The following is a 12615-nucleotide window of genomic DNA, read 5'->3' as shown; positions in this document are numbered from 1 at the left end:
AAAATCAGTACAACTACAGAAATCTCAAAGACCAGACTTTCTGAAAAATAAACTCTTAAACATTCTACAGTGACCAACATCTGAAACTTTCCATGCTAGGATGATGGGAAGCACTATTTCCCCAAAAAAATTCCAAAAAGGAAGTGTCAACTTCTGTGCATCTTTAAGACTGTTCAGCTCAAAAATGGAAATTCAAATCAGGATTGTATACAGGAATCATCTAATACACTCTATATCCTTAAGAAAAATTTCACTGTTTTTAGCATAGTCCCATTTTGTACTACTGTTAAAAGATTATACAGCTTTCCCCCACATACAATATCACTGACTTAAACAGGAATTCTGAATATACAGAACAGCACAGAAAAATGAATTTATAACCTAACCTTCTAATATTCATACTCAAAATGATCAGTCTTTTGATGATCGTAAGCATCTGTAGAAAATCACTATGATTTAAACAGTTGTTACTTACTAGTTACTTATCTGGAACTATCACTTACAGATCAAGGAAAAAGCACTATGCTATTAAGCATTTCTTTCAAACAACCATTCAAAAGACTATACTTCAGAAAACAGTTCAACTACGTCTGAGATTTTTATAATCTTATTGTTTTAAAAAAAATACATTCCTTCATAGATATGAGAATATTAATCTGCTATGACATAACTCATGCATTTTATTAGTAAAAACTTCACCTGTTAAGGAACAGCTGTCATTCAGTAATAAAGGACTTTTATTTTCACCATTGATGGCAGGACTTCTAGATCTCTCTTGAGACGGTGAATTAAATCTATCAACCATTGTTGAATTTTCTTCTTCCAAAGCCTGCTTCAACCAGCGCTGTAATAAAAATAAATTAATCACTCAGTAGTTTACAAATAAGCATTTCTCAATGTGTTACAAACAACAGAATCATTTCGTCAAAACAACTTCTTTTCTGTACAGGCTCGTGCCAGTAAGAAAGACTTACTTTTAAGTAATATGGTATAGGGAACCATCAGAAACTTGCATTTCAAGACCATGTTAAATGAAGAGAAGCATTACCTTCTTGCAAGAGCCAGTAATGTTTTCCACAGGTTCTTTTTTCCTCCTCTTTTCTGAAAGGAACGGTGAAGTAAAACGAATATAGTGCTTTGGAGTAGAATATACGTGCGGACTGTAAGTGAGACCTGGTAGAGAATTCAATTGAGTAGCCAGAACTTCAGGGTCAGTAGTTATACGTAGCGGCCTTTCTGGAAGACTGTCAGTAGGTTTTCCTGTTTTCTCACTCTTTTCACTTAACCATTCACTGACCAAGTGCTAAATAGAGAGAAAGAAAAACATAAGTATTTTAATGAGTACTTTAGATCAGCAGCTTTTGGAAATGTCTTTACTTCAGTTATTCACCTAGTCAACTATTATGTAAGTCATAAAACAGGTAGTTTCCAGGTTGCAGAACCTATTTAAGAATATGACAGTCTGCTAAGATAATTGGGGAGTGGTGGTGGTGGGGGGGAGCAAATAGAGGAGAGAAGGAATCAGTACAGATTCGCTCGGCATACAAGAACTTTTGTTTTAAATAAACTGAGAACATCTTAGCCCTTTTAGACTTAGTTTAGTTCTCACTGAACATGCTGCACAAATGTCCAGATTGATTTTACTTATGATGTGAACTTTTTATACAAAAATTCTAGGATATATTTTAAAATCAAGCCTGAGCACCTAAGCTGAGGGGAATCAGTGACATCTTAATTGAAGAAAATTGATTTCATTATCAGCTTCCCATATTGTCAGGATTCTCATTCAAGGTGTCAGGTAAGACATCTTAACTTTCTTCCCGGCTGTAGTCATATTAAACTACAACACATTTACCAAGGCACATTTATCAAAAAAGGATATTCTCTCCTACCTGGTTCAAGAGGCTTCTTCACTGAAAAAGTGCCAGTGGATTTAAGTTCCTACTAACAGGGAACCAGAAGTAAAGTAACTGAACTAGGTATAGAAGTCTTTGAATTAATTACTTCTGAGATTCACCCCCAAAATTCTTTACTTTTCAAAATGAGTAGATTTAATCCTTCTCTCCAATGTAGAGACTTGAATAGGAAAACCAGAGTGTCTGTCTTCTCAGCTTAAGCTCATTCTCCACTTTTAGTGAATGTTTTTGTGAGAAGCACCCATTCCTTCCAAATAAAGCGTTTACACATGAAATACAAATACCAATATTCATCGCACTATAACAGCTTGAAGACCAATTCAAAGTAGAATGCAACATCTTGCTTTATTTACAAGGCTTAAGACAATCCAAGAAGTTTTTTTTTTTTGAAAAAAGGGGAGGGTGAAAGAGGAAGCTTTTAAAAACTTTTATGCAACTAGACTCACTAAATATTACAGCAGTTGAACTTTAAATAAAGACTTGCCAAATTATCACATATAAATATTAAAGCTTTAATATAGATTTTCATAGATTGTCTTATCATCGTATTTAAGATGTTGGTCTTTCACAAACCTCTTTAAATTTTTATATTTTTAAATCAAGACTCTCACTTCACTGAAGATGTATTGGGTACAAGGCAACAAGACATATTCTTAATATTATAGAACAGAAAAAGAGTACAGTAAGATTTAGTCTTCTCAGATGTCTTGATTTCTGATGTACCTATGCAACACAAAAATAGAAGGAACAGATTCTAGTCTGCTTTTAGATAAGAATTTAGTGTGGCCATAAGCAGCATTACATGACGACTCCACTGCCTTCTTAAAAAAAATGTAAATATAGGTTAAGTATATTTGAGGGTTTCTTTTAAGTGGTAATTTCTACATCATTTTATTCATTTGACAAGTAGTTTCAACCTGTTAGTATTTCTTCTGCTTCCTTCCCCACCTTCTGAATGAAATATTCACACCTGTGAATGAAGTGGTCAGAAGAACTTGTAAAGCATGCTGAAGAAAATGGAACTTCTTAATGCAGACTGCAGATTTACTTCATGCCTTTTACTATTTATTCAGTTTTGCAGGTGTAGGTCTTTTTTTTTTTTTTTTTTTGAATGTCGTTAAATACTGTGGTTTTTCTCCAAACCGTATGCAAAAGTCTTTTTTTTTTTTTTTTTTGTTAGAAGCAGTGTGCTAATGAAAATTAAGAATTTACACACCAGAAAGTGTGTTAACTTTTGCAAGGTTTAAATCTACTCATTTTGGAACACCTGTCTCAGAAATACTAGTTAATAATTTCCACTGAGATATTCTGATCACTACTATTAAAATATATTCTAAAGCAGACAATGAATAAAGGAAGGAAAGACTTGTATTTGCAAAACATAGGTGCTTCCCCTCAACACCCAAGAGCTTTAAGTATGTTTTGTTTACGGACAGTATTCAGTCTATTTATGAAGTATTTCAATTCAAAAGTATTTGTTCCAAATTTCTGAAAGATACACCTTCAAAATCTTGTATAATCCAAAATAACTCCTACTGATAGACCTAACAGAAACCTTATTTATCTCTTATCAGTGAGTGGATACAATACGGTAATTTTTAAAGAAAAAAGTCAGTTTATTTTTCTATCTACATAGACTGCTGCATCAGTATCTTTAGAGTTTAAAAACTATATACATACAAATACATATACACACACACACACGTATTTAAGTCGATCCTTTTCACCCCACCCCTAAGAGACATACCTTCTTTGTTTTAGGATACTTAGTAGGGCATTTATTAAGTGCTGGAGCTTCTGCTTCAGTAACCATTTCTGCAACAACAGTTTCTGTTTCAGGCTCAGCTACCAGTGCAGCATTTTCAGTTTCATTATGTTGTGAAGTCACTTCCACATCCGGAGAAGACGGCTGGATATCAGAACACATGCTGACAGTTCTGTGTCGCCTACGCTGCTGTCCAATATGAGTCCTACTCCGAGAGAAGCTCTTTCTCTGTTTAGCTCTGTTCACTTTGGCTGGGGTAGGCTTAGTGGCAGTTTCTTCTTTTGCTGGTTCCTGGTACAAAACAAAGTCCGCTAAACAAATCTCACTAAGTACCTCACTTAAGATAAATCATGGTCTGTTCCCCAGAGGTCTGAAAAGCCTCTATCTCATTTCTATGATTAGAACTGAAATATTTCAGAGCTAATATTTCTTTCTTCAGGACAGGCTACAAGATGTCCTGTACTTTCCTTCCAAGCACCTGATACATCACTACCAGACAGAGCATTTACATGGATTAGTCACTGCTCAGACCACTGTAGAGTTGTGTAAGAACTGCCATGCTGCATTTATTCATCTATGGCCTAGAAATCAGCTGCTTGCATCGTAACATCTTTCAGTTCAATGACCTTTCTGTAATACACTATAGTTAACTGAACATTTACCATGGTCATACAGGTACTTAACATGCTGACATACACTATCCAGGGAAACAGATGAAACAGTAAGAATCTGTCAGAGCATTTGCAAGATAAGGAGCAACAATTCTATATATGAAGTGTACCAGCATCCAAGAACGTAAACTGTTTATATGATACAATTCAAGTATCTTCTGCAGGAGCAATTCAGGACCAACTAAGCCTTAGTAATTCTGTTTCTCTAAAGAGAAAAGAAAGGATTATAACCTGAAGAGCACACTGAAGAAATATGTTCTAAACCACTGGTTATAAAGGGTGCCTACGGAAACCCCACCTCCTTTGCCTAAAATCAGCATCTGTAAACAACTCCCATCTTGAACTTTGAAAAGAGACTGAATTACAAAGCAGTTGTGTGTATGCGTGTGTTTGCATAAACTAATATAACCGAAATTCCTCCTTAACAAATTCTATATAGGTTTCTTGAAAGCCATGAGCCAACACTGCTCAAAACACTACAGATCTTGGTCAATATTTTTTGAGTTCAAGGAAAAAATATATTAAAAAAAATATATAGATAGATATTTCCTATATCTTCAAAGGGTATTTTGAATTCCTAACTAATCAATATTGCAATTTTAAAACTTAATGTTAAAATAAAGTTCCAGATAATTACCTGAATAAATTCAGTATCATTGAGAATTTGTGCTTCCTTGCATTCTGATTTAACTTCAGTTTTTGCTGTGCTGATTCTTTCCAAAGCCTGCTCTCTTCTTTTTTCTCTTTTTTCTAGTCTGGCAAAAGCTTGCAGGATGGCTTCCATTTTCCGTTCTTCTCTTGTCTGATGGATTTAATAATAATCATCAAGTTTCCATCATAAGATTTCATGTATGCAAATGCAAAAGTCCTCTGTTTGCTTTTAAAGTATTTCAGAACACGTACAGTATGTTGACGTGCAGGCCATTTTCAGGCAAAGCTCAGTGAAAAGGTAGATGTTAAAGACCGCAGTTACTACAGATTTTGGAAAAAAGGCTTGCACTCTTACTAACCCCTGCAAACAAGAGGGTCCTGCTTTGGATTTTAGAACTTGTTAAAAAATAGTCTAGGAAACCAACAGACTATAAGTGTGAAAAGAGCACATAACTATAGGCCACTTCTTGTATATAAAATATTTTAAAATAATGGAAAGTTGATGACCAGAAAGATACGGAAAATAAATAAATGTATGGAACAAGAGAATAACAATAAGAAATGCAGAACATCATTATCCTCTGATCCACCTACAAGGGCCACAAACCACATTACAATCAGCATCTAAGAATCAGTATTTCAAAATAAGATAATGCACAGAGATTTTAATTTCTTTGTGTGACCTAGTATCATCTTCAGAAAATCAGGTCCTAATCTTTGTACAGAGGCAGATTGACACAAAGAGCTCTACTTAAGCCAGTATAAAAGTTGCAGAATTGGGAACTTTTATTTCAAGCTTTATTTTAAAATAAATGTTTAGGGGATACCAGTAAATGCACTGATAGAAGTAGTGTATTTATATCAAAGAAAAAATATCTGTAAGCATACTGATCATACGAATGAAAAAGGAACGTATCTTTGTTTTGAAGATTTGCCTCTGAACTTCAATAAAATATAGACAAACTTGAAATTATCTGTAATCCTATAGTAGACCTAGAGTAATAATTACAACCACTACTAATTAGGGAAATTGTACTGTCATTAAGTTCATATGACAAGAAATTTGTGTTTTTATTTTGTAAAGTCTCTTCAAGCACAAAATGAAAAAGTTTAACCATCACTATAATTTTTCATAGTATTTTAATGAACTAGCTAGTAAGGGCCAAGTGTTTTTTTGTTGTTGTCTTTACTTTTAAAGAACATTTTTGTTAAAAAAAATCACTGTAGCCATAATGGAAGTCATTTTACGTAATGCAAAACCGTAGTATTTAAATTTGATATAACTTTACCATAAACTGAAGTATCACTCTGTCATTAAAGCATCAAAAAAAGGCCAACCTGACCTCAACATCACAGTGTTCCAAAAGAAACATTTCTCAAATGCATGCAACATCATTAAACTTGTTAATACTAGAGCTCATATTGTAGTTTTTCAGATTTTATACTAACACTTGGGTAGATCTTGCTTTCTGATGTCTAATAAAAATAGAAATTCAAGTCTCATGAATTTTGCTGAGGACTGAATTGTAAGAAATAAGAAGACTAAAAGGAAGGCATCTGCTTCAGGCCCTGTCCCTCCCCCAAACCCCACTCACCCCCTTTATTTCTTGCAAGTTCTGAGCAGATGCAGATAGGTTTGGTGCCATCTTGAATTCTACTAATCAAAACTTCTGTTTGATATGACATGCTATTCTAATTCAACATAGTTTTGCTCAAATAGGCCTACCACAGAGCAAACATACTGTTTACAGCACACTATAAAAAAAATGAATCTAACCTGACTAAATTATCGCAATCATACCTTAAAGGCAGAATAACAGATTGAACATAGACATTATATAACCATCTGAGGAAAGACAACATTGAGTATCAATAAGCTTGTAACACCCTGAAAACGAGCAGAGTTAAAAAAAAAAGAAAAAAGAAAAAATCTAATACTACAGACCATATCTGCACTTTTAGAAACAGAGTTTAACTACTGGAAAAAGATGTCTTTAGTCAATATATAATAGCTGATAAACAGCTTTCATCCACTAATTTATAGTGATATTTGCTATATTTACACAAAAAAGGGGGAAAAACAAATACAAAAAGCAGGAGTTCTCATCTTTCAGGCTAATACAACTGTGTTTAGAGATTTGGGATTAGGGAAGTTGGCCTAATGATGAATAAAAACATGCTGAAGCAGCCTTAGCTTGCCTAAGAATATCACTGTAAGAAAAAGTGATTTCTGCTGTTTTTCCTAACTCATTTGTTGTGTGACATACTGTAGTTCAAAGATTCCACTGTGATTTTTGGCAATTTTATGAGCCTCCATGAATCTTCTAAGCCAACTATGAAACAGCAGATCTGGAGGTGAGAGATGCAAACGAAAAAGGAAATATACCAAACACTGCAAGAAACAACAGTGCAAATTTTAAACTTAGTTCTTCCTGCATACAGTAAATGTATGTAGCAATTGTGAGGAAAGAAAAAAATAAGTAGGGAAAGGTGAAAGTAGTTAGAAGTTTTTAATGCACAAAGAACAAATCATTCAGAGGATTCAAAAAATGATGCTTTCATGACATAGAAGAATAAGTGGTAGAATTCATGCATATTCCAGAGACTGAAACCCACAAGTGACAGAAGTCATTGAACAACAGCTCAAAATAAGAAGTATAAGCACAAAACATTCCATGAGAAGAAAGAATTCAAGTCCAGAAAAGGGACATACTAATGGTGAGTTTTAACAGTTTGTGCCTATTGTAAAGAACTTCATTTTGTCATCCTCTACCTTCCTTCAAAAACAAAACAAAACCTTCACTGCATTCTAGCAGTATATGATCACAAGATTGTGATTATCTGCTCAGCCAAATGGGCAATGCAGATGAGTTACCAGATATTGACATGCCATTCAATTAAACTAAAGGAAGAATAGGTGGTGGTGGTGGTGGGGGGGAATAGTTGTCATAAAAAACTTGGAGGAAATAAAAAAAAGTGTTTACAGGAATGTTGACACTTCAGTAGATGGCATAAAACTGCTGCCATGTGTGATTTTGAAGCTTAGAATGCCAAAGGAACAGCCACCTACTCTAATAACTTTCAGGTATCAAAATCAAAGAGGACTGATGACTGCAGACCTAATCAAAGATTGACTGAACTTCATTTTGAATAAGAGAGCAGGTGCTTAACATCGTCGTAAGAGGAATGCTTGTCCTGAATGCATTTAAAGGGCATCTAACATGAGCAATGAAGAGCATTATTAGAGAAACAAATACTGATTTTGCCACAGTTGCAAGTGCCTGCTGATGAAGTTGCAAACTAGCCCTTTAAAAGTCATTTAAAAGTTTCTGCACCAAATGGTTCTTGGCAGGTGATCACACCCTAAGCCTCTACAGAAAAAATAAAAAACCTGTGGTGCAGCGACAAGGCAGTGTTGCACTAAGACAGCATGGGATGAGATAAATGCAGGAAACAGTTAAATGGTTTAATGCTGCAGGTTCCATGGATAGAACTAAGATTACTGGAGTTCAAAGAACTCGCTCATAGTCAAGACACAAAATAAAATTTTGAAAATAGTGAAGAGTGATGGTAACAGAACTAAGAGGTAGAACATTTAAAAACTGAAAAGCAGTAGTAATAAAGTATAAGAAAACAGACCAACTCCAAACAAAAATGGAAAGATAATATCCTTATTATACTTTGCATATATTGTGAATAAGCTTTTTTAAGGATGTGGGGCAACGAGGGTGGCAGGCAGAGGACTGCATCTTAAATTTAGAGTCAACTTCCTTTTGGTTTGTTAGAGCATTTCTTAAGTTGAAGAATCAACAGAAGGAGACTAGATATCCAACTCCTTTTGTTTCTGTATTCCTCCCACCATCAACCTCAAATTCTTTGTTCAATCTCCCTCTGCTATGTCTCAAAATCCCTTCTCTTGTCTCTAAAAATCAATTGGCCTTCCTTTCTCATCTATCCTTCCCACACTGTGCTGCCACCTGGTACCTACCTTTAATCCAAAAAGGACGAAAGAGTGAAATTGCTTAACAATGTGTATTTGTATAGCAGAAAGATTACAAATTCTCCAGGAATTCTGACCAACCTGAGAAATAAGGCTGACAGTATCTCCCCTCTCTTTACCCCTTCCTCCATGATCTCTCAAATTTTTGGCTTTCTTGTCAAGCCTCATAATCATGTAGGCCCACAGAGTTCAGATACAAGCATATGAAAAGTATTAAGTCACAGACAGAATTGTAACAGTACTAGAAGGAACAAGTAAGCAAGTGAGAATCACAACAGTACTAGAAAGAATCTTGACTGCTGCTCAGGTTAGTTGCTAACATTATACATCCAGATGCAAGAGTTAATATATTAACAGGCCTAGGCACTGGAGTTACGCTTGGCTCTATAAGATATGAGAATCCGTTACCTTCGTTTAATATGGAGAAACAGTATTACAAAACGACAAACACCCAGTTCTTAAAGAGAGCAAAGATATTTTTCTTTTTATTTTAGCACCAGAGCACAGTCCTCAGCAATTTTTCCTCTAGTCTTTTAGTTCAATTATTTTAATTGTTACTTTTTTTAAAAAAAAAAACAGTTAGTAGATTTAGCAGCAACTTCCTGCCAAATCTGTACCATATTGTTGCTGTTCATAGTCTCTAAATTGGGCTGACAGTTTCACAGAAGGTGAAGCTATTGAGAACACTAGTCTGCAAGATAACAGCTCAAACCTGCATTCATATGTGAACAGTAACCATTAAAGACAAGTCATGGAAATTAAAGAGAATACAAACAAAAAAACCTTGCAAAGAATTCTGAGATGCTACTTAAAACAACTGAGGTACAATTCAGAATTGAGTATGTATAAGATTCATATAAAGCGATAGTCTACAAATCATTATAACAAATTTTTGGGCAAGAGAATCTTTGGTTCTTAGGCTTGAGAAGGCACAAGTCTTTCTGTAACACATTTCTGAGGAAGACTATACATCTCCCTACTAGGTTAATACATGCACTAAAGCTATGCAGAAGCTAGATATAATTTTGTAAGAACCACCTAAATAAGCAAGTCTTTTCAGAAGATTCACTATAGATGCATGCTTTTGTGCCTACAAATACTCAAACACATTTTTGAACATGTACATTCCAATAAAGCTTTACAAAAAGGTTTTCCAAAACAAGAAAGTAGAAAAAACAGACAAAAAAGTGTCTGAAGTATCAATATAAATTTTCATTATATACCTCAGTCAAAATGTTATGATTTAACTAGAAATTCCAAGCACCTCACATTTTGAATGCCCAACACAAAAGCACACTTTAAAATGCCAGCTTAAGATATTATTTTACCAACCTCCAAAAATTAGGATTTCTGAGGCTTCATAAGCTGGGAACTCAAAAATAATTAATCAGTCAAAAATCCTGACTCCCAACAGTACCTACAAAACAGCCAGTATAAATGGTGTGCAACAGTAAAAGCGAAGAAAAAAGCCTAGATAATTTCTAAAGACAGTGTCTTTTGTAAAGGCAATGGAAAGTTATACACATTTGAAAATAAAAGCAGATTTGCATGTTTGTCAGAAACTGATGATCAAGCCAGATGGAAGTGCTCTCACTCAATCAAGCCTTGCATTTTAAATTGAAGTTCATGTAACAATCTGACTTCATATACACTCAGACTCTAGAAGCCTACAGAAAGGCAGCAATTAGCATGGGAAGAGCAGGTGTCACTAAGCCTTAGTGACAACTTTAAGCAGCTACTTGCTTCCCAACTTACCATCTTCCTTTTCCTTTCTGCAATCTGCTCCTCTGATTCCATTTCTACTTCATTGCTAATAGGAGTTTTTTCTTCTATATCATCAATAAAATCTGGCTCCTGAAAGATGGAAATGACTGCTTTACAGAAGCTCCACTACTCTTGCAAACTAGGGAAAACTGAAAGCTACACAGAACTAAGAATCCTCAAGGTCACTACTTCAAAAGCAACCAAGCTGATAAACTAATGCAAAAATGTAAAAGCTGACATCCACTTGAATCCTTGATTAAACCTATAAATATAACCACCTGACAAAATCTTTTCCAATCTGAGCACAGACACATCTTTTTTTTTCCTACAATATACTGATCTCAGTGAAGATTTTAGGGTTTGCATCCCCCCACCCCACCACCAAAATTATCAGAATTAAATCTTTAGACCAACATAATCTTCAAGACACTAATAGTGGTGACTGATCCAGCCACTTTTTTATAAAAATAAGTTAAAGAATAAGGAGCTTTATATTATACATTCATTAAAAAAAGAACTCGGGTATTAGTTTTAGTAAAGTAGAATATTTGTCTTCTCAAACAGTGATGTTAATGAGCAGTTATATCAAATTGTTCTCAACTCAAAAGTGTACTTTATTAAAGTGACATTTATCATCAGGTTGTAGCAAAAGTTTGAATAGATTGCCATACCATAGAAGTTAAATAACTGGTAATGCTTTGGGGAGTTGGGAAAAAAAACCCAATCCACACTTAATTTTTACCTCTTCATAAGGTAAAACCAATTAACATATGTCTATATGTCTTAAAAATAGTTTTATGTTTTCCCCTGTGCTTTATAGCAGTTTATTTACCTTAAAATTTCATTACAGGAGAAAAGCTATTACCTGACCAGCTTCTATATTTAGGTGCACTGTTTAACAGCTTTGCTCTTATAAATCTCACTGCTTTAAGTTCACTGCTGTGAACAACAATAAAAGTTCTCCTGTGACTGTTCTTTATAAGCATTGTAAGTTACACCAAAAGCCCAGGAGAAGGTTCCAAATACCAGTTGAGATTTTTTAAAAAAATAAAAAGTCACAAGTACAATGAGAAAGTTTGAACATCACCTCTGCAGATCATCACTTGTAACAGTCACATGCCATGCCTTACAGACTTCTAAGCATTTAATTTAGCTGCTAGAATACCTGACCAATTCAACAGTTCTACATAAATTTGGTGCCAATATGCTCGTTTTCATGACATTCCCTTCACTGTTGGTGACCTCAGAGAGATAAAGAACTTTGAAATGGCTCCTCTCTGTCCTCAAATCAATGTAAATCATCCGATTCACCAGAACAAAAAAGTTAAACCTTTCTCTAACAGTGAAAAAAAAAAGATAGGTTACCTTGGTAACCTTTTTCTTTTGTTGCGTATTTTTATCTTTAATAGCTGCTTTGCAAAATTAAATTAATAATGAATTTCACAGATCTTTTGCACTAGTTCTTTCCTACTGACATCTTAAGACAGGCACACCCTAAAACTGACTACCTAGTGTAGTGCTAGCTTTAACATACCATTCACATATTATCAGTACTTCAGTTCAAAACACATCTTTTCTTATTCAAATTCTAGATTTTTGATCAGCTGTTTTAACACAGAAGCATAGCCAACACTTAATATTTTTGGCTGAAATTTTACTTGTTAGAGGAGGAGGAGGAGGACTATTTAATGCTATGTTTAAAACATTAAACTCGCGAGTAACATATGCAGCTAACTAAAAGCCACTCCAGGATGGCTTGGGAGATCCTGAAGGTATGACATGAGACTTTTTACATTAGAGATCCACAAAGAAATTCAGAGGAAAAAATAAATAATTAAAACTGGCAAG

The 12615-nt window shown here is 34.5% G+C and overlaps 1 protein-coding gene across 6 annotated transcripts in view; it reads right to left on the bottom strand.

Moving 5' to 3' along the window:
* KMT2E (lysine methyltransferase 2E (inactive)) overlaps window positions 1–12615 on the bottom strand; it is a 69490-nt gene that overhangs the window by 10516 nt on the left and 46359 nt on the right. For 5 of the 6 annotated variants that reach the window (XM_062581950.1, XM_062581926.1, XM_062581911.1 and 2 more), the window contains 5 exons: window positions 10759–10857; window positions 4990–5154; window positions 3664–3972; window positions 1049–1303; window positions 700–844 (listed from right to left, as the gene is read on the bottom strand). In XM_062581950.1, coding sequence (XP_062437934.1) covers window positions 700–844; window positions 1049–1303; window positions 3664–3972; window positions 4990–5154; window positions 10759–10857 — 973 coding nt within the window. The remainder of the gene's footprint in view (window positions 1–699; window positions 845–1048; window positions 1304–3663; window positions 3973–4989; window positions 5155–10758; window positions 10858–12615) is intronic. The other variant, XM_062581935.1, reaches the window with a different exon arrangement.

This window comes from Rhea pennata, chromosome 1 (genome assembly GCF_028389875.1).
Source record: "Rhea pennata isolate bPtePen1 chromosome 1, bPtePen1.pri, whole genome shotgun sequence".
NCBI lineage: Eukaryota > Metazoa > Chordata > Aves > Rheiformes > Rheidae > Rhea > Rhea pennata.
Note: the sequence above shows the minus strand (reverse complement) of the source record. Positions and strands in the feature narration are given on the sequence as shown.